General features: G+C 37.7%; 1 protein-coding gene across 6 annotated transcripts in view; it reads left to right on the top strand.

Moving 5' to 3' along the window:
• Nucleotides 1–22,411, top strand: part of scn8ab (sodium channel, voltage gated, type VIII, alpha subunit b) — a 66,770-nt gene that overhangs the window by 13,168 nt on the left and 31,191 nt on the right. For 4 of the 6 annotated variants that reach the window (XM_079628776.1, XM_079628775.1, XM_079628778.1 and 1 more), the window contains 10 exons: nucleotides 881–1,215; nucleotides 6,053–6,170; nucleotides 7,322–7,412; nucleotides 9,720–9,848; nucleotides 14,536–14,627; nucleotides 18,394–18,615; nucleotides 18,880–18,943; nucleotides 19,160–19,301; nucleotides 20,916–21,122; nucleotides 21,252–21,527. In XM_079628776.1, coding sequence (XP_079484902.1) covers nucleotides 937–1,215; nucleotides 6,053–6,170; nucleotides 7,322–7,412; nucleotides 9,720–9,848; nucleotides 14,536–14,627; nucleotides 18,394–18,615; nucleotides 18,880–18,943; nucleotides 19,160–19,301; nucleotides 20,916–21,122; nucleotides 21,252–21,527 — 1,620 coding nt within the window. In that variant the 5' untranslated portion in view covers nucleotides 881–936. Of the gene's footprint in view, nucleotides 1–586; nucleotides 616–880; nucleotides 1,216–6,052; nucleotides 6,171–7,321; nucleotides 7,413–9,719; nucleotides 9,849–14,535; nucleotides 14,628–18,393; nucleotides 18,616–18,879; nucleotides 18,944–19,159; nucleotides 19,302–20,915; nucleotides 21,123–21,251; nucleotides 21,528–22,411 lie in introns of those variants that run through there. The other 2 variants (XM_079628779.1, XM_079628780.1) reach the window with 2 other exon arrangements.

The following is a 22,411-nucleotide window of genomic DNA, read 5'->3' on the forward strand; positions in this document are numbered from 1 at the left end:
AATGTGACATGACAAGTTTGACTTGACATTAATGTTGTCTTTGAATTTGTTAAGACTGCACTCTCTTGAGCAGCCAAACATCATGCAAATGAGATTACGGTCTAAAGCAAACATTTGCATAATGAGATCAAATCTTGCTCAGAATTCTCAGTTTTATATTATCTGAGAAGAAAAAACACAACAGCCAGAAAGTGTTTAGTCTGCATAGTGTGTCTAATGTTTAACCTTAGTAATAAAATAAGTAAAGTGGAGAGTTTGTGATCCACAAACACCTGATTCAATGTGGAGATTTCCATCTGAACAACGACATTACATAATAAATCCGAAAGGGGCAGATTAAATATGTCTGAATTGATTGAATATTTAATGGTGTTGTTTGGAACGGGCTTGATGACATCATGGACTGGAATATTAGTTAGATAATCCAGGTCATCACAGAAGGTTGATGAGGGCAGTAATGCAGTTATGACCTTAGCCTCTAATGTAGTCTCTCTTGTTCTCTGTCTCTCACTCTCTCATGCACACACACATACAGGTTGAGCCTCCAGTGCTGCAGCGCATTTGGTATTATTCTGCTTGGTCATCTATTTCTTAATGGATCTAATGAATGTGTGTGTGAGTATAAGAGGGAGAGCTGCAAAAGAGGATGACCAATAACACAGGCCACTGAAATCAATGGATTATTCGCAAACACCACGCACAAATATGCTTGAAAAATAGAAATGTTTTACGTTTGTTTTGTCTGTGTGTGTGATCATTTGCTTTGTTTAACTTTTACGACTTTTGAACTCCATTGAATTTTAATTTCTGTTCTTTTTCTTTCCTCGTTGTTCCCTTTCTGCATCTGTCTGGGTGCCTCCCTCTCCCTTCCTTTTCCTAGAGCTGGCTGTCCTGAATGGCTTCTAAATAAAGAGGACTCTGCTGCAGGATGACAATATGGCTGCGCAGCTGCTTGCACCTCCAGGCCCCGATAGCTTCAAGAAGTTCACCCCAGAGTCTTTGGCCAACATCGAGAAGCGCCTCGCTGAGGAGAAGAAAAAGAAGCCTCTTAAGCCCAGATCTGACAGCAGTCACCGCGATGACGATGACAACAAACCGAAGCCCAACACTGACCTGGAAGCCGGGAAGAGCGTGCCCTTTATTTACGGGGACGTCCCCTCCAAAATGTTGGCTGTGCCCTTGGAGGACTTGGACCCCTTCTATATGAACCAGAAAGTGAGTGAACTTTGAGCCTGTTAAAACTCATCCTCCAGGTGGAATACAGTGACCCTCATTATGGTGAAGTAAGAGGTGTTCATGGCGCTTCGCTCTCCAGCATTTGGTAGAACAAGATTGGTAGTGGGAAGGTTTGGAGATGAATCAAGGAGACTAATGTTACATACTTTGTATATTAGGATGAATGAACAGATAAGATGAGATAGTAAAAAATAAGAATAATGATTTCTAAAAACAAAGCAAAACTACAAATATGGTTAGCAAAGATTTTTGTTGAGATTGATTTGTTTTGACAGCTGACAGTTTAAAATATAATTTTCTTTTCAGTAGTTTGGGTTCAAATGCATGTAGTTAAAGAGGCTATATGTAGAATGAACTGAGTGAATTGCAGCCAGCAACTTATTGCTCGCACATACGTAACATACAAGAGACCGAATGTGATTTAGTGTGAACTCACGGCAAAGTTCTTTTTCTGTTTTTGCTCGGAAGAAAAAAATCTTTGCAGCAATATACTGTGAACGAACATCCCGGCGCTGCCCACGCTGCTGAGAGTGATGTTTAGATAAATATGTGCTGTGCTCTTTCCTCTCAAAAACAAAATAAACTCAACAGTTAAGAAAGCATCTGATCATAGCGATGTGGATATGTTTGCAGCAGCTCTGCAATTTCACTGGCATCATGTCCCCTTAATCTCTTTTCTTTGGATGACATTTCTTTGATCTGTTTGGTAAATTGTGATCTTTCAGTGTCAGAATGTACAATATGAATCTTGAATTTAAGCCAATGATTGATGTATACAAATATTGTTTGTATGTACACATTTTTCCTATTCCATATCAACAGACAGAGTGGGAATATATAATTGTTATTTTATAGGTTTCTTTTTTCTTCTTTTTTTTACTGAAGAGTTGGTGTTAATTAAAAAAAAAAGTGTCTTTTGACTAAGATACTTTGATATTTATGTATTTACTATGAGATGGCTTAAAAGTTATTTTCATCATTTTTCTGTGGCTTCTTAAATGACCCTCAACATTAGTATAGTCTGTGTATGCGACCACATCAGCACCTCCTTGTTGGCACACTAGAGGTGTGTGTTGCATAACTGAGCACAGTGTAGCATGTGTTATATAGTGGGAGTTGAGGAGATTTTTTAAGGTAGAAAATTAGTTGAGGAAAAATAATTGGTCTTGTCCGCCTTTTCATCATCTGTTGCACACTGTACCTATATCCACCTCCCATTAACAGAGATAATGTGCTTTTTTCCCAGCATGTTCCATCCATATTACATCCCCTTTTCGGCCCTCCCTCCTCCTCTCCCTCTTGGCAGTGGTATGTTTCTGTGTGAGGGGGTTATAACTGCAGCAGCTGTGGTACACTCATGCATTGTGGGGAAGGGTTAAAGTGAATAAAGAGACGAGAGGAATGCAAGGAAGAAGTGCAGAGTTGCAGTTCTACTGGTCCCTTGAGAAGTGGGGTGAAAAAGCCATTCAGAATGTCATGGGCGTATAAACCTACAGAAAGCCCTGTACTCATGTGTGTTTGTTTGTATGTGATTGAGAGATATGGGATGCAGTTTTCTAATGGCTGTTATTGCACCAGCTGTGTGTGAGGCTTTGACCTTTGGAAACAGAAGTAAAGAAAGAGAGATATTTCAGGTTTTAATAGAGAGATACTTTAATGGATGATTTATGACTTTGGTGGTTGATTATATCTTGTTCATGGCATGTTTTGTATCTATATTCTTCTGCTTTTATTTTATTTTATAGATAATGAGTTACTTATACTTTTATTAATTACTTTTATTAATTGTAAGATGAGTGATTATATTTTTTATACCATATTTTGTATCTGTATTATTACCCTATTTTTTATTATTATATTTTTTTAGATAAGTAAATAGTTTAATGGATTGTTATTATTACTATGATTATATTTTGTTTATACCATAATTTGTATCTGTATTATTACCCTAGTTTCATTTTTTTTAGATAAGTAAATATAGTTTAATGGATTGTTTATTATTACCGTACTATGATTAGTGATTATTTTGTTTATACCATATTTTTATCTGTATTGTTACCCTATTTTATTTTGTGTTTCATTTTATTACTATTTATGATTATATATATTTTTAGATAAGTAAATAGTTTAATGGATTATTTATTATTACTATGATTATATTTTGTTTAGACCATATTTTGTATCTATATTATTCCCTGTTTTATTTTGTTTTGTTATTTCATTACTTTTTTCTTTACCTCTTTCCTTTAATTTTTTTTTCTTGATTTCTTGTATTTCTTTATTAACTGCCTTTGGCAATACTGAGAATATTATAAGTTTTACCATTATACCAACTTTCACTCTCTAGATGGATGGATGGATGGATGGATAGATTGATGGATCGATGGATGGATAGATAGATAGATAGATAGATAGATAGATAGATAGATAGATAGATAGATAGATAGATAGATAGATAGATAGATAGATAGATAGATAGATAGATAGATAGATAGATAGATAGAGTTTGGTGCATCTTGAAAGTATTAAATAAAGATTGAGAAGTGTTGGTTAGCATTTGGATGGGGGTGTTGGTCATTTGAGTCTTTACAGTAAGTGCATTGAGTGACGTCGAGTAGATCGGATGTACTTGGAGTTAAGTGCAACAGTGATGCTATATCCAGTTATTTCCACTATTGAACCCCCCCACCTCTCTCTCTCTCTCTCTCTCTCTCTCTCTCTCTCTCTCTCTCTCTCTCTCTCTCTCTCTCTCTCTCTCTCTCTCTCTCTCTCTCCCCCTCTCTCTCCCCCTCTGCTTCCCTCATCCACCTCCCCCGCAGCAGTTCCCTCAGCTCTTGTCCACATCTTCATGTCTCTCTGGCTCTCTTCTCTGTAGATGATGAAATTTTCAGTAGCTTTGCAGCATATCACTTAGGCTGTCAGAAGGAAAGACCAATAGGCTGCATTGTGTGTATGCAGGTGTTGACATAAGGGTGTGATCACATGTACGAACTTTGAGCTTTGTGTTTCCGTAGCATGTTTTTTAGTTTCGCTCATATGTATCCACATTATCATCTGCAAAAGTGTGATCTTGCAAAATCTCTGGTCTTTTATAGACACAAGGACAAAGGGTTGAAGTCACAGTTGGCACTATAGTGTTATGATCATGGATTATTTGGATAGAACTGTTGTGGCCTGATGACACTTGCTGTGAAATTAAGATGGAAATCATGTGTTTGTCACACTCATTTTAACATTGTGATAAACATGATGCTCATAAATATGAAGATTTTTTTTTTTTTTTAGGCCAGGATATTGAGAGCTGCAGCTATGTCCTCAGTGAAGAAGAGTGCAGCATTGTGAGAGTGGGAGCTCCCGCCAGCGGAGGAAGCCCACAGTCTGTCGCAGTGTGTGTATGTGTGTGTGAGAGAGAGACTCTGGGGAAACCAGTGCTCAGTATTCAGTAACACATGGAGCCTTCTGGGCGGTTCGCAGCTTTTGCTAGTGTGACAGTCTTTGGGATCCTGTGCCTCAAAATGACAGCTGTCTTCAGAAGGACGACACAGCGTATTCTCTCTGACATACGCTATATCTTTTAAATGATGATTTTGTTAAGCAGTACTTTTGTTAAGTAGCATTTGACATGATTAAATGCACAGACAGACACACAGACAAATACAGTGAATGAAAGGAGATGGAGAGATAGAGAAAGATAGGGATACTCTGAGGTTAGGGCGTTCATTTTGTCCTCCTTCAGACAGATGTCTATTTTTAATCTAATTAGATTTCAGGAAGATTCTCATCCGCTCAACTATGTGTGTGTGTGTGTGTGTGGTGTTCAGGTATACCCTAAGTTATGAGGACAAAATGTCCCAACAAAGATGGCAGTAGGCTATCCAATATTTTGGGGTTTTCTGTGATGGGTAGATTTAGGGTTACTGTACAAATAATAGTTTAATTACAAATTATTTATTACAAATAATAAAAATCATTATGTCTATGTAATGTCCCCATAAAACATGGAACCCAACATGTGTGACTTTAGTGGTGTTTTGTGTGACAATTAGTTAATTAGTATTTTGTCTTGTTTCCCAATAAAAATAGACTAACAGAAGAAGACTAACTAAATATTATAAATTAATTCAAAAATAATAAATTAATAAACCTATTATGTAAACACACAATTTGACTTCTTTGACATTAAGTCTGTATATGTGTGTGTGCGCGTGTGGAATGACCTGTATTCACGTGGATTCAGTGATGAGGATTTGAATGAAGGTTCTCTGTCTCTTTTTCTTACATTATGTAGGATAAAAGGAGCTTTGCAGGGCTTTTGACCCACCCTCCTTCCTTCCTTTCTTCCCTCCCCCTCCCTCTCTCTTTTCCCTGTCCCACACACACTATCTGGAGTCAGCACTTCTGCTTCTGATGGATCGCAGTGTTAGCATTAGCGTTAGTATTACAGTTTGAGTTCCTGTAAGAGGTCCATCTCTTTGCCAGAGCTCACTGCGGTTGTTTTAGCTCAATTCGTGTAAATAAATCCCTATTAGGGGTTTAATAGGCTTGATTTAGAAAGGGCCTTTGACCTAAATGTAATTCAGAATGTTTTTTTAGTTTTTGAGAAAATTTTATGTGGGTATATTATGATTAAGTTTATTTTGAATGCAGCTGTAATTTTTGGATCAAGGATAAAGTTCTTGTCATGTTAACCTCTCATATACACTATGTTGTTTATTGCAATTTCTCATCTTGGTAATTTTTTTGTGAATGACTGTGCTGTCTCACCATAAAGACAGATATATGTGGCTAACATATCTTCCTCTCTTTTTCTCCCCAGACCTTTATAGTTCTTAACAAAGGAAAAACTATCTTCCGGTTCAGTGCCACGCCCTCGTTATATATCATTAGTCCTTTTAACCTATTCAGGCGAATAGCAATCAAAATTTTGATACACTCATATCCTTTTTTCAGTGCTCCAAACATTGTCCATGTTATTATGATTGTGCTTAGATCTGCATTCGATGCATTATTGGATTTATAGGTTTCATCAGTTACACCCTCTGTATCACAGTACATGGTTTTTCACTTAAACTATTTCACTTAAAGGCCCACTGAAATGACTTGAATCACGCAGCATTATTCAATGTGTTGATGTAATTTCCACTGAAACAAGACAGGAGGTAACATTGAACAGCTCCTCCCTTTTTTTAAAATAGCCAATAGCATTGAGTTTATATCACTGCTCGGCCAGAGCTCGGTAAAGCCGCAGTTTCCTCTTAATCTCTAACTGTTTCTCCTCCTAAACTCCTCCATATTGCTTTAAAATACAGTATTCTGTGCAGAATTCAAATGGGTCCGATACGTTTTCTGGTCTGCGCTGACTTGCACATATGATCCGCTCTGTACTATCTTGTCTCTGGACTGGAGCAGGGACACTAACGTGAAACCAGACTTCATTCGCCCCAATGGAAAGCTTATTTACAGTTCACTGTGTGAATCGTTCCCAATCCCCTATATAGTGCACTATGTGCCATTCACTATGTAGAAAACAGTAAATGTGTGAACATTAAGTGACCGATTTTAGCCGCAGCTTCAGCGTCTATTCATAATTTAGGGGGCGGGACGCTTTTGATTCTAGAGAGCATTTGATTGGACTGAAAATCTGATGAGAAGCTGAAGTGCAGAGGGAAGTGAGAGACTGTAAGTTTTGAATGCTTATATCTTCTAAATGTGAATTTTGTCATTGTTTTGGAGCACATAGATAACAGTAAGGCTAACAAAATTCATAATAAAAGCCAAAAAAACTTCGGGGACTTTAAATGTTACTTAGAAAAAGAGTACCGAATGAAAGCTCATAGTGCTGTGATACAGACTTTAATGGTGTGATTTTAAAGGCCATTAATTATATGGTGGTTAACAACATACTACTTCCTCATAGTAGGAACTGCCTATGTTTTCAACCAACAATTGATCTCTGACCTCAGAGTTTGCTACATAATATCATGAAATTATGCGGATTTTGTATTGATGTCCCTTTTTCCTTCATAGTTATGATATTTAAGCAATATTAATGACATCACCTTAGAATTTCCTTAACTACTTCTTACAGTTTTCAGCATGATCATCATGTGTACAATTTTGACAAATTGTGTCTTCATGACATTCAGCAATCCTCCAGAATGGTCCAAACAAGTAGAGTAAGTATTCTATTCTATTCTATTCTATTCTATTCTATTCTATTCTATTCTATTCATGGGCATTTTTGTCAAATTTTCATTTCGAGTACTGATAGGTCTCAAAAACGAGTACTCGGAGGGGTGGGGGGTGTGCGGGGCAGGGGCGTGTCCGTCATGGCGATAATAAAAATATTTTAATTAAAACACTGTCATGAAAATGAATGTTGACAAATAAAAATATGACCTGAAAATATGTCTATGAAAATATGACTAGAAAAATAACACTACTATATCAATAATGCATCAATGTTTTCAAAAAAGAAACACAAAAACTGCACAAAAGGACGCAAATGCAAGTGAACTTGAACTAAGTTACGTGCTAGCCAGAAAGTCTTATTCCCATTGTGGATTGGTTCTTTCCGTAACAACATGCTGAAACACGGGCAACTAAAGTACAAAGAATTCACAACATTCTTTAGTGTTCGCATTATAATGTTATACAGTATGGCAGATTAGTGCTGCACATCTTGCACTTAATTGTATTTTCATCTACTTTCTTTGCCTGCGCGTTTTTTGAAGCCATGACGAGAAACCATTTTAATGAAAAAACAGGCTTACTGTTGAAAACATATGAGAAAAAAATAACACTGCTAGTTTATTAATGAAATCATCAATGTTTTTGAAAAAGAAACATATAAAAGGAGTATGACTGTCTCAAATAACCCAATCATAGTCAATAATGTTGGGCATTGCTGTTTGAGCTGACGCTGAAGAGTTAATGAACACTGGTAAACTGAAAGGCTTTGCTAACTGGTTAATAAACTCAACCCAACGCATCTTATATGAGATTAATCACAACATAAAAATAATGTTACAACTTACATCTGCACAAAAGGACACGAATGCACACGTGAACTTGACCGTGCTTTCTGAATGTATAACTCCCGTTGTGGACACGCTCTACCCATAACAACAATGCTGAAACACCGGCAACTAGAGCACAACGAAAATATGACATTCTGCTACAATAGTGTTCTCATTATAATGTTATGTATATGGCAGATTGGCGCTGCACATCTTGCACTTTACTGTATTTTCATGTTCAAAGTGATTCCAGGCATCACTGCGCACTTTCAAATCCATTTCAAATCCATTCAAATTTCACTTTATTTCACCAGTCTGTTCTGCCTGGTGTCCTAATGCTAACCTAGCAGACCTCAGTTACTGCCCAAAATGCCCCAATCTAGAAAAACCAGAAATATATATTTTTAAAGTCCCCATGAACCGGAATTTGCTTTGCTTTACTTCAGTGTTGTGACATTTTTCCTAGTGAAACTGAATATTGAATAGAGGGCGGGGTTTTTACTTTACGCGCCTCCTCTCCATCCTTCGCTCATAGCAGACTGACGGTTGGAGGGGAGTGGTTAAGGATATTCAACCCATGCCGTCATACTGACATCATCAGAGAAGAAGCGTCATTCCAGAGCGGAAGCAAATTTTGATTAAAGATTACCACGACAAACTATTTTATTCTGTGTATTAATTTACACTGATTAATCGTTCACCACAAGACTAGTTATGTGCGTTAACAAAGTAAATAAGGTTAATTTTGATTTCAAGTCGACTTTAAAGTCACGGCGGTCATCGTTTTCATGATCGAACGCCGCTCTCAGGTTTATTCTATTCTATTATGTTCTATTCTATTCTATGCAAATGTTCCTCATCAGATGTGACTGTAATATTATTTATAATATTTAATAATAACGTCGTCATAGCAAAAACGGTTAGAAGTTCAAAGATCATACATTTAAACTCTGAACCAGCAACCACTCCAGTGTGTGAGTGCTTGTAAAGCTGGGCTTAAATTGTTAGCCGAGTGACAGTCTAATGACTGGCTAGGAGGAAGAAAATGCTGAAGACAGTGTGAGCTCCACTTGGAAATTTGGCCAGTCCTAAAAATGGCTGGGACTATTTTTGGGGTAACTGGAGGTGATGGAGTTTTGTGGGAGTTCTTAACCAATAGTAAGCTAGCTTTGTTCCAAAACCTAATAAAAACAGCATTATAGGACATCTTCTTAATTATACTGCCTCCTAAGACACTAAAAGGTTAAATTCTAAGGCAGCATCACATGTGCCCTCTGTGCTGATACCATAATGCACTGCGTAATGAACAGTAAAAAAAAAAAAAAGGTCAGTGAGAGAGAGAGGAATATTAATTATAACAAACCGATATTTTATTTAATAATGAAAAGTATCAATTAAAAAAAATTAATAATAATCTAAGCATGCGATTTATTTATATGCATTCATTTTATTGCACTCTGTCAGGTACACCTTCACAGGAATCTACACTTTTGAGTCACTCACAAAAATTGTGGCTCGAGGTTTCTGTATAGATGGCTTCACCTTCCTCAGAGACCCCTGGAACTGGCTGGATTTCATGGTCATCTCTATGGCGTAAGTATAATCCTTTTGTAATTCAAACATTAATGAAACATTTCGATAATGTTGCACTTAAAATCTGTTTTTGCATGCAATGATTACAGGCGCATAACACTCTTGTGTGCAGCATTGACTTTTAGATAGTGGAGGCTCAGTTGGTCCCAACTTTGCGTTCAAGGAACATGGTGATATTATTTATTAGAAAATAAATCATAAAATAAAAAAACCGACAAAAAAATTAAATAACAGCTTTAGCGTTCCATCCTTATTCTATTTGCAGCGATTTGAAATGGGCTCTGCACTTTTTCTGGAACTTTCTCACTTGCATCCATGTCCCAAAAAAGGCAAGATTCTCAAGGCAAGTGTAGGGCAGTTTTTGACCAACTTAAACATCGAAAAGATTTAAATAACATGCAAATTATTTGAGTATTAAGAAGCATGAACATTCTGACAGTCTGACAATGATAGTTTTGCACAGTAGAGGTGTGAGACCAGTTTGAAATTGAATGATTAATCGATACCATGACCTTTATTCAGGCCATAAGATGACTTTTAAACCTTGATGTCATGCTTGCACAAAAGAGTGAGTATGTGTCTGTGGTCTTACGTGAGAGAGACAGGCTCTTGTGTCCTGCCTCTCATAGGTGGTATATGGGAGTTCAATGCTGAAAGATGACAATGTCTGTGCTCATACCTCTGTGTATGTGTGTACATATATACTGTGTGTCATAACACTCTCTTTCTTTCTGAACTTTGATTCGTCTGTTCATCGCTCCTTTTCTGTCCCTATTTGCATTCATCCATTTCTCTGGAGGGCAGCCATTTTCATCTTATAAAGACAACCCTTTCTCCTAAAAAGTTAAATTCTGAAATTGAGAATGTGATGAAATAATTTTTTGAACAAGATTTAAACGTGTTTTTGTTTTCCAGGTATAAAATGTATCATGAATTCTATATGACATGTTGTGAGAATCTGAATATTGTTCATGTTTGATTGTTTTTACTTTGACAGTAAAGACATATTTCGGGTTCAATAGAAGGAAAGCTCTGTGGACAGTACCTGCGAAATGCTGTCAGTTACCACAGAAAATTATTTAAATTTCAATTTGTAAAAACAGGAAAACTGTGTATACAGTAATGCTATTACAAGACTATGGGCAAGGCATTACACTGGAATAAATGCCACAAGACTTAAATTCTTACGCTGGGATCATTGTGTCGAAATTACTGTAATTACAAGATAGCAACTCTAAGATTGTAATTGGAGCCATTCAAGTCCTTGTCTTCAGAAATAATTGGTTTCTAAGGTAATGCTCATAATGCTATGGATCCATGTGTGGCGTTGCAAATAATTTAATCGTTATATTCATCAACCTCTATATGGAATAATTGATTTTTTTTCTGTTTTTAAAAGAAGTCCAATGTTGCATTTATTTGATTAATATACAGTAAAAACAATAATATTGTGAAATAATATTACAATTTAAAATAACCATTTTCTATTTCAATATGTTTTAAATTATTATCAGATATTATTGGTGCTAAATTATTAATAATTGTTCTTATTATTATTATCAATGTTGAAAACAGTTTTTGCTGCTTAATATTTTTGTGGAAAGCGTGATACATTTTTTGATGAATTGACGGTTCAATGAACAGCTTTAAAAAAATAGAAATCTTTTGTAAAATTATAAATGTATTTACTGTCACATTTCTTACCCCATAGACTATTGAATGGTACTATATCTTGGTTTCAACAAAAAACATTAAGCAGCAAAAACTGTTTTCAACATTGATGATAATAAGAAATGTTTCTTGAGCACCAAATCAGCATATTAGAATGATTTCTGAAGGATCATGTGACACTGAAGACTGGAGTAATGATGCTGAAAATTCAGCTTTCGTCACAGGAATACAGTACATCTTAAAGTTATTTTAAATTGTAACAGTATTTCACAATATTACAGTTTTTACAATATTTTTTATCAAATAAATGCAGCCTTGGTAAGCATAAGAGGCTTCTTGTTAAAAATCGTATTTTTTCCATTTATTTTTGCATGAGAAGTCAAGTGAGTTTTGGACCTGTAATTGCAAATGCGAATGGTTTTTTCTAATATAAAACGTCTCGGTTACGTATGTAACTCTTGTTCCCTGAAGGATGGAACGGAGACGTAGTTGTCGTTACGACTTATTGGGATCACCAATTTAGGGTTAGGGAGCCTGTCATCTTCGAGTATTGTTAAAAAGTCTAGATTTAAACTGACAGAGTGTGTCTGCTTCCCGGACAATGTTAGGTAGACTGTACCAAATATTTGGTGCTAAATAGGAAAAGGATCTACCGCCAGCAGTCGATTATGATATTCTAGGTTTTATCAACTGGACGGAATTTTGAGATCACAATTGACGTGAAGGACTATATGCGTTAAGAGCTCGCTCAAGTACTGGGGAGCTAAACCATTTAGTGCTTTGCAAGTAATCAGCAATATTTAAAAATGTATACGATGTTTAATCGGGAGCCAATGCAGTGTTGACAGAACCGGGCTAATATGGTCATACTTCCTGGTTCTGGTAAGAACTCTAGCTGCTGCATTTTGGACCAGCTGTAGTTTGTTTATTAAGCGTGCAGGGCAACCACCCATAAGAGCATTACAATAATCTTGCCTTGTTGTCATGAACGCATTAACTAACTGTTCCGCATTTGTCATTGAGAGCATATGAAGTCATTTAGATATATTTTTAAGATGGAAAAATGCTGTTTTACAGATACTAGACACGTGACTTTCAAATGAAAGATTGGTATTAAAAAAAAAATAGTGGTGGTGACGGGACTACGTCTCCGTTCTCTCCTTCAGGGAACGAGGGTTACATACATAACTGAGACGTTCCCTTTCAGTCAATCACGTTCTACGTAGTCGACGTTACGACTGATTGGGATCCCTATTAAAACGCCACTAGTGCTGCCACCTTCTAGCGCCGCCCTAGACAAAAGCCTCCTGAACCTCCCGCATTATTGAGGCGGAGATAGGACAGGGCTTAGGCCAGGGAAGTCACTGCTGTTCCACAAGACCACTGGGAAAGCGTTAACCTTTCGTTGGAAGGAATATGCTGCGAAAGCCACATCCTGCCCGAAGGGAGGTAACATGTAGAGGTTACACATATGGACTGGGCGTTGCAGGGCAGTACAACATATGGAATGTCACTGAGGTGGCTCCAGCCTATAACAGGGGGGAGACTCACCGGTCAGAGACGGCAGAGCGGGCTCTGCCAATGGAAGACATGGGCTCGCCACAGGGAGCCGTACTGTGGAAGAATACACATATGGGATCACCGTAGGGATCACAACATATGGGACCCAGCCTAACAAAGGTTCCACCATTGCATACGAGTGTTAGGCCTGGCATCGGACGCTCCGCCACATCCGTTGCCGAAGGGTGTGGAGGAACTCAACAAGTGCAGCAAGCCGACACTTCGATCCGGCTTACAGTGAAACTGGCTTCATGTGAAGGGAGCCCACTGGAAGCAACCGGCTCGACACATAGGCTATTTTTCTAGCGAATGTGTTGGTGTCACCCAGCCCGCAACTCTAAAAAACATCTGTCAGCGAGGCACCCTGTGTCAACGCCCAGGAAGGAGCTACACTCTCTCTTTGGAGGGGCTCACTACCCAGGTGGGCACGGTGCACATTGGGTAAACACACCAAGATGATGGCAACCACTTTCCAGTTGGCCAACCTCTGCTTGGAAACAGCCTTCCCTTCTGCTGGTCTCTGTAACAGACAAGAGCTGGTCAAAGGTCCTGAGGCTTTGCGTTCTGTCCAGCTATAACCGTAAGGAGCGGAAGGGACAGAGAAAAAGCCAGGGCTGGGTCTGCCTCCTCCGAGACAGCGGTTGCAGCCTCACCACCTGGTCCCGGGGTCTCAGGATACCATGAGAATTGGCCGGCCCGAATTCCAGGCATGATTCGTCGACCGAAAATGCATGCAAGACCCCTACCTTCTTGACAGAGTAAACTCATGGATGGAATGGCATCTTGAAAAAGACGCAAACGCACCCGTGTTGCTCTTTCAGGAAATGGGACCTGTCACCAGTGCCGGAGCTTACAGGGGAATGACCGCGGCAACACAGTAACAGCGAACTGAAACAGTGAAGCACTTACTTCTTCGTCCTCTAACCACCATCAACAAACACAAACACAGATATTTGATGCTGTTAAAACACCGCTGCACACGGTCTGTAGAAACACCAGCACTGGATGAGTCTTCCAGAAGAACAGCGACACACTCGCTCATTGTATAACACAGCACTCTTCAGAGACATCGACACCAATTGGCTCCGAAGCGAAAGACTTCCGTATTTATACCCACGCTGCGGGGCGGAGCATGTGATGCAATTCTCTCACGCCAATGTGCATTGGCTCGTTTTAACAATACTCGAAGATGAGAGGCTCCCTAATCGTGATCCCAATCAGTCGTAACGTCGACTACATCGAACGTGAGCAACTGAAAGGGAACTTGTAATTACAGTAATTCTGAGATGAAACATGGAACCTGGAACATTGTTTTTATGTGATATATTTTTACTATACTTATTTTATCTTGTGAATCATCATCCTCCTTCACTGCTTTTTCATCCTGTATCTCTTCTCCTCTCCATCCTCTCACCCTCTTCTCTCTCTGGTAACTTTGTTGCGATCCATTCTGCAGGTATGTTACAGAGTTTGTAAACCTAGGCAATGTGTCAGCTCTGCGCACATTCAGGGTGCTGAGGGCTTTGAAAACTGTTGCTGTGATCCCAGGTAAGTCCAGCATCAAACAGGGCCAACAGAGGGCGCCGCTCGCTGTCTCTCTTTTCACACTCCTGTCTCTTCCTTCCTCCTCCGCTCGTTTCTCTCTCTTCTCCCGTTAGACAGGCTTTGCGTGATGTCTTCCTCCCAGTTCAGTGGTGGTGCTGGTGATAGTGGTGTGTCGTACGTGTTGTGGTGTTGTGTGTGTGTGTTTTGTGTCATGGTGTTTGTTCTGTGTGTGATCCTCCCTTGTTGCAGATATGTAACAGAGTTTGTGGACCTCGGGAATGTGTCAGCCCTGAGAACCTTCAGGGTTCTACGAGCTCTCAAAACTATTTCTGTCATACCAGGTGAGAACGCGTTTAAACACGAAGGCTGAGCTGCTTCCCACGCCGATGCAATCTATTATTATTACCAGTATTACTACTACTGTTATTATTTTTCTTAGTTTTTTTTTTTTTTTTACTTGACTTGCTGTACTTTTTCGAGAGGATGCTGCAGGAAGAATTCTTTGATTTATGTTCAATTTATGTTTTAATACCCAAACGATCAAAAATGGTAGTGATACATTTTTGATAGGCTTTGCAGTCTGCAGTCAAATCAGTGATGGCAGAAAAATCTTTATTGATCAAAAACTGCATTTATGTCAACGGTGACGTGTTATAAATGTTAGCTGTTATGACGAAAAGTAGTGGGAATACCTGAAATATGCATCTTGCCTTGCTGGAAAATCCACTTTAAGGTCATAGCTGTGTTTTGGAACATGGTAACTGGTTTAGGTGGACTAACAGATGGTGGGGACCTAAATGACTTGGTACACCACCTTTCTTCAAAGGCCCTGTTGGTTTAAGGTGGTCAGGCTGGTTTGTTGTTGGTCCAAGATGGCCGACCAAATCAGTTTAAGACTCTAGGACCAATTCATGGCCAGTTTGGAAACCAGGTATCATGTTTCAAACCACTTTAAGCTTTTAACTGGATTTTCCAGTTGGGAAATCACATTTCCTATTATGCAGTAGTACTCTAGTTTATTATATGTAGACACAGAATGCAGTTCTTATTACTCAACTAACCCATGTTAAAAAATAATAATTAACTGTGAAAAAAACTTAAAATTGCTGCATTATGTTCTATATTTAAATGTCTAGCCTCAGAGTTTAAAACAGCATAGGCCAGATGTCTTTTCTTTGTTGTGTTGAGTTTTAGTTACAGGACCCTAAGCAAACAATGTAAAACTCAACCTTAGGACATCGTAAAAGCATAGCAACATTTATATGTGCATTTCATTCTAGTCTGTCTTTTGATGAACATCTCATCAGAGTTTGTTCAAAAGAAGCTGATGTGATGTGTCATGAAGCAATGGTTTATAGGTAGCGTACTCACTGAGACTGCCAAGCCTAGTTTGACACATTTCTGCTGCATGATGCTTTCGAAGACACCTGCTTTTTTAGTTTGTCTTTCTTTTATTCTGTTTTTTGTATTTTTTAACAAGTGGCTTTACTCAAATTTCTGCATCCTTTACACACATGTAGATTTATATATTTTTTACCTAATTTTTTTGGTAAAATTACTGTTTTGTAACTCCCTCCCTATTCTTATTTTGAAGAACTCGGAGTGGAAAGTAAAACAGAGACATCAGAAGATGTAAGAAGAATTGTTTGTATGCACGTATTGTTGCAGGAAGGCGAACGATTAGGATTAGCTAAGTTAACAAGCTTTCCTCACACAATCACACTCAGCTACATTAAACACAGTCACATTGTTGTAGACCCCACATGTGAGTATTTAGAATAGAGAATGACTTAGTTCTTTATTAACCTGGTTTCTCTTAGCTAAGAGATTAGCTGAGAAATGAAGACGGGGTTACACATTCTCTGGAAAAGAATGATTGGTTAAACAGACATTGACACCATGGTGATAAAGCAAAGATGATGATGTTGCTGCCTTCAGCCTTGGCGTTTAAATGACCTGCATGCCCTTCCTCCCCTTGCCTGTCCTCTCCTCTTCCTCTCTCTGTGTTGGCTCTCTGCATACTTTTTGTATGGCGCCGCTCTCTTCAAGCAGTGTCCATTTTGCTGATATGTGTTGAATATTGTATGTGTGTTTAAAGAGTGTTCCTCGTGTCTCTTCAATGTCTCCACACAAACTGTCTTTAGTAAAGTGCTTATGAGAAAACTGTAAATGTGCTCTTTTTTGCATTTTTTTTACATTTAGTCTCCACAGAATCCTGTTCATTATATTGGCTACTACTTCATTTGAAAGCCTGAGCTCATTTATGGCATTAAAAAGCAAATAAATGGTATCAACTTTCTTTTTGTGCTCAAAAGTTTAGCACACAAATCTTCTCACATGGTTTTTGAAACATGAATGATACATCATGTGTCATGTGAGTCATGTAAGTCATGTGACTTATTGAGGATACTAATACTTATCTTATAGTAATTCAAATTATAAATCAGTGTGTTATACATAAATTCAAATGGTTAACTGATAGCAAAATGTATGTATTTATATTAATGGAGATAGACACAGTTTGTGTGCATCTGCCCTGAGGAGACAGGAGGCTCTTTAACCTGCCTGTTCAATGTAAATCATGGTTTTATATGAACAAACCACACTATTATTTCTTACGATGTGTGTGTGTGTGTGTGTGTGTGTGTGTGTGTGTGTGTGTGTGTGTGTGTGTGTGTGTGTGTGTGTGTGTGTGTGTGTGTGTGTGTGTGTGTGTGTGTGTGTGTGTGTGTGTGTGTGTGTGTGTGTGAAAGAAAGTTAAGGAAACCAAGTAGGTTATAGTGTATTGCTTGGATATTTGATCTGAAGAATTGCGTATTCATATATGTTAACTTAACACCACTGCCGTTTAAAAATTTGGGGACAGTAAGGTGGATTTATTTTTATATTTTTAAAGAAAATTAAATGAGAAAGGACAGAGTATTCAGCAAGGATGCATTAAATTGTCAAAAGTGACAATAAAGACCTTTATGCAAACATTAAATTTTTCAAATAAATGCTGTTTTTTTCATTTACTATTCAGTAAATTCAGTACTAGAATCCTGAAAAATATGAATTACGTTTTCCACAAAAATATGAATAAGCACAGCTGTTTTCAACATTGAGGATAACAATAAGAAATGTTTCTTGAGTGGAAAATCAGCATATTAGAATGATTTTTGAAGGATCATGTGACACTGAAGACTGGAGAAATGGCTGCTGAAATTTCAACTTCGCCATCACAGGAATAAATTTCATTTTAAAATATATTAAAACAGAAAACTGTTATTTTAAATTTGTAATAATATGTCACCAAATGACTGTTTTAATAATTTTTTATTAAATAGATGCAGCCTTTGTGACATGAGACCTCTTTCAAAAACTTTTACAGACCCCAAACTTTTGAAAAGAAGTGTATGTTAAATAAGTGAATGATTCTATTAAATATTTTATTAGTGAAAACAGCATAAAAAAACAGCATAAAATGTAAATTTATATTGTGAAACTTATAAAGTAATTGTATACAATTATTTGTGCATTTATGTATATTTTGGTTTGTCCCTGTAACAGTATACAAGTATAGAATATGTATTATACCTTTAAATATTCTGTGTGTGTGGTGTGTGTGTGTGTGCTCTCATAAGATTTTTTTTAAATGGTTAATACAAGTGTATATACAAGTACAAGTGTGTTTTCTTGTGCAGATATGCATATTTTGTGCATTATCACAAAAAGCATTTGTGGCAGACTGTATATTCCTTGTTGCGTTTGTCTCCTCATCTTCTCACAGGGCTGAAAACCATTGTGGGTGCTCTGATCCAGTCAGTGAAGAAGCTGTCAGATGTGGTGATTCTGACAGTGTTCTGTCTGAGTGTATTTGCCCTCATCGGTCTACAGTTGTTTATGGGTAATCTTCGGCAAAAGTGTGTCATCTGGCCAGTCAATTCAACTGAATCCTACCTGGCCAATGGGAGCAAAGGCTTTGACTTCGATGAATACATCATGAATGACAGTAAGTAGACAAAGCTCTGACTACTTAGGGTAGTTGCTCATGCAGTAGCGTCAATCAGTGCTGCTCTCAGCTTTTTTTATATTTTTTCAATAAGTTTAATTGTCTCTACAGTACAGTTTCTACTAGACAAGTTTTTACACCCTTTTCATAAGAAATAAAAAGAACTATAAATTGCATTAAAAAAAATAAAAAAAATGAGTAGAAGAATATCTGGTGATTTAAGGCATGGTTTTCACGTTTTACAAGTATCTCTTCTTGTTTCAGCAAATTTCTACTTCCTGCCAGGCCAGCTGGATGCGCTGCTATGTGGAAACAGCTCAGATTCAGGGTGAAGAGCATACACATAACATACACACTACTAAATTGGCAAAAATGGTTTAATGTTATTTAAATCTAAATAGTTAAATCTGAATATTTATTTCCAAATAATATCACACTTGATTCACTTCATGGTATGATCCGTTAAAGACAAAAGCTCAGAAATATTTGTGGTATAGTATGTGTGTTTGTGTGTGTGCGTGTGCGTGCATGTGTGTTTGTGTAGGCGGTGTCCGGAGGGCTATTCTTGCATGAAGGCTGGACGCAACCCAAACTACGGCTACACTAGCTTTGACTCCTTTGGTTGGGCTTTTCTTGCTCTCTTCCGACTCATGACACAAGACTTCTGGGAAAATCTGTACCAACTGGTGTGCATTCATTCCTCTCACTATTGCTGTTTTTATTTAGTTTTTATTAAAAAAAATTATTTACTACTTCTGTTCCATATCACACCAGTTTATTTTGATGAACTAGATCATTTTTCCTGTTATTTCTCTCACTTTACCGCAGTAAGTTGCATGTTTAATATTGAAAATAGTATCCAAAATCACACTTTGTGTAAAAAAATTTGTTTTCCTAGTTTCATATTACTTCCAGTTTTACTACTATTACTATTACTCACTAGCTAGTTAGATGCTAACAAAATGTTTTTTCTTTTCTTTCATTTTTATTTAGAAACAGCCAAAGTCAAGTTAATAGAATCGACTCAAATAACTCAAATCTTAACACTTTTCCCCACTCCTATTTAAAGGTACAATATGTAAGAATTTTGTAATAAAATATCCAAAAATCACTTGCACAGTGTGATATATTTCCTGCAGTTGTGTACTTACAATATCCCAAAAGTTCCCAAAGATTTGTAATTTCAGAGAAATTCCAATTTTAAATAATTGGCCGTTCTGGAATCCATGTTCATTTGTCGCCTGTCAATGACATAATATCCGCGTTATCCCTGGTTTCCGCTAGTAGTACTCCCATAGTAATCATGGCGACAGACGTGGACAACTGCGTAGTGCGTAACGTCTAGCTGCACGCTGTTGTTGTTTCGTTCAAACATTATGGACCATGGCAAGCAGACTTTGGGAAAAAAGGAGAACTAAAACAAGGATCAATATCAGCGTGGCATTTTTGAGATGCCGAGAGCTCCACGTCCTTGACAAACTTCGACTTGACAGAGCTCTTACATGTACTTTATTAGACAGGTGAGGAAATGTACATAAAACTAATCAATGTTATATAGTTCAACATGATGAAATGTTAGAATATGATCTGTATGTTATTCTAATGTTGATCTAGCTTACTGCTAGTCTCATATAGCAAACAAACTAACACATAGAATAACATTATGACTTTCAACACACTCAAATGCAGTTTAGTGTGATATTGTGGACCAAGTGAAACAGCGCTGCGTTACCTCACAAGTTTCATTCGTCTAATAAACTGACCTGTGTGAGTATTAATACAACACTTGCGGGTAGTTCGGTAGAATTAAATGTCCTTATTCCTTTATATCCGCGGGACTCGCGTGTGTCGCTGATATCTGTCTCTCATTAGCAATCGCGCCCTGCTTCATACCACAGTCATGTTAAAAAACATCAATGAATTCACTCATCCATAAACAGTATTAGATCCATCGGCTTGACGACAAGTTCCATAATTCCTCAGGAAATTTTGCCTTTGTTATTGTAAGAGGTTAGCGACCCCTAGCGGCGAAAAAAAATACATATTGTATCTTTAAACCAAGGTAGTTATGTCAGGTTTTGTTCAAGGTCTACCCACTGAGGTAGATAGCCAATCATAGTTTAGAAGTTTCGGGTGGGCAATCAGATTTTAGGGGTGGATCAGGCCACCATCTGTACATGCCTCTGAAAAAGCACACAGTGAACATACTGCATCCTGCAGAAAGTAGTATGGTATTATGCTACAATACTCAAACACATATTCAAATACCGTTATGGGAGCTATGCACTTCTTTCTCTTAGACTCTGCGAGCCGCGGGGAAGACGTACATGATCTTTTTCGTACTTGTGATCTTTGTGGGCTCGTTCTACCTGGTGAATCTGATCCTGGCTGTGGTGGCCATGGCTTATGAAGAACAGAACCAGGCCACAATGGAGGAGGCAGAACAGAAGGAGGCTGAGTTCAAAGCTATGCTGGAACAGCTGAAGAAACAACAGGAGGATGCACAGGTAATACACAAATACATGCATATAACAAGCTGAATTAGTCAATTTCGTGATGTCTTCCCTGTGCTTTTTTGCTCTTTTCCATTTCTCAATTTTTGTTCTCATTCTTGTCCATTTGCCCCTCATCACTAGGCCAATGCCATGGCAACCTCGGCCGGTACAGTATCTGAAGATGCTGTAGAGGACGATGGGGGAGTGCATCTCTCCCGCAGTTCCTCTGAGGTGTCCAAGCTGAGCTCTAAGAGCGCCAAGGAGCGAAGGAACAGAAAGAAAAAGTGGAAGAAAGAACAGGAGGAGAAAGGTGACAGCGAGAAGGTGGTCAAGTCAGAATCTGATGACGGCAGCAAGAGGAGCCGCTTCCGTTTCAGAGACAACAGGCTTGGGCGGAAGGCCTCAATCATGAACCAGGTGAGAGCTTCTTATTTCCACAGAAGCCCACATAAACACACAGTCCGCATGATGTCATGTCTCATGTTAAGTGTTAAATTATATTTATGGCTAGGCAATGATAGGTACAGTGAATTTCTTGAAGAGGAGGTGATCATTATGATGTTCATTCATACTTTAGATAAGAACACTAAGGTGCAAATGGTTATAAGAGGTGTTGTTCTTTGTTGTGATTATAAAACTATTTTCTTTTTGTTATTTTGAAAACCTATTGACCTTTTTTTGTCATTGTTAAGTTGACCATTTCATGTGTGTAACTATATACAATTTTTATTAGCGCTTTAAGACCTTATTCGTTTTTGTGGCTTTTATTCCATGTCTGATAGCTATGAGGCCTTTTCAGATGAACTTTTACCAGATATACAGTTGTTGACATGTCCAATGGTGGAACAAGCTGTACTCCATATAAAATGATTATTTTCTTATTATTATTATTATTATGCATGCAGCTTATATGACCTTATATTAACCTATATTATATGGAATAATCTTTTTTTATTATTTTCAAGTCACACCACAGGACCATTTCAAATGTAACTAATTTAAACAAACAAATCAGTAAAACATTTTGACTATTTACAAGGCCTTATATATACAATTTCTTTTAAACCTGCACAACAATTCACAGTGCACAACTTTTATTTATTTATTTACTTACTTAACTTTACATAGATATGTTATGCATCTGGGAAAATGGACCAAAAATATTCATCAAAAATGACTCATCTTGCACACTGGAGCTTTTGCATGTTTTATTCAATAAACTCCCTTCTAGAATAATATCTCCTCCACCATAATCATAAATACCCCTTGCCATCAGCTAGCAATAGCATGTAGCAAATCAC

This window comes from Phoxinus phoxinus, assembly GCF_949152265.1.
Source record: "Phoxinus phoxinus genome assembly, chromosome: 11".
NCBI lineage: Eukaryota > Metazoa > Chordata > Actinopteri > Cypriniformes > Leuciscidae > Phoxinus > Phoxinus phoxinus.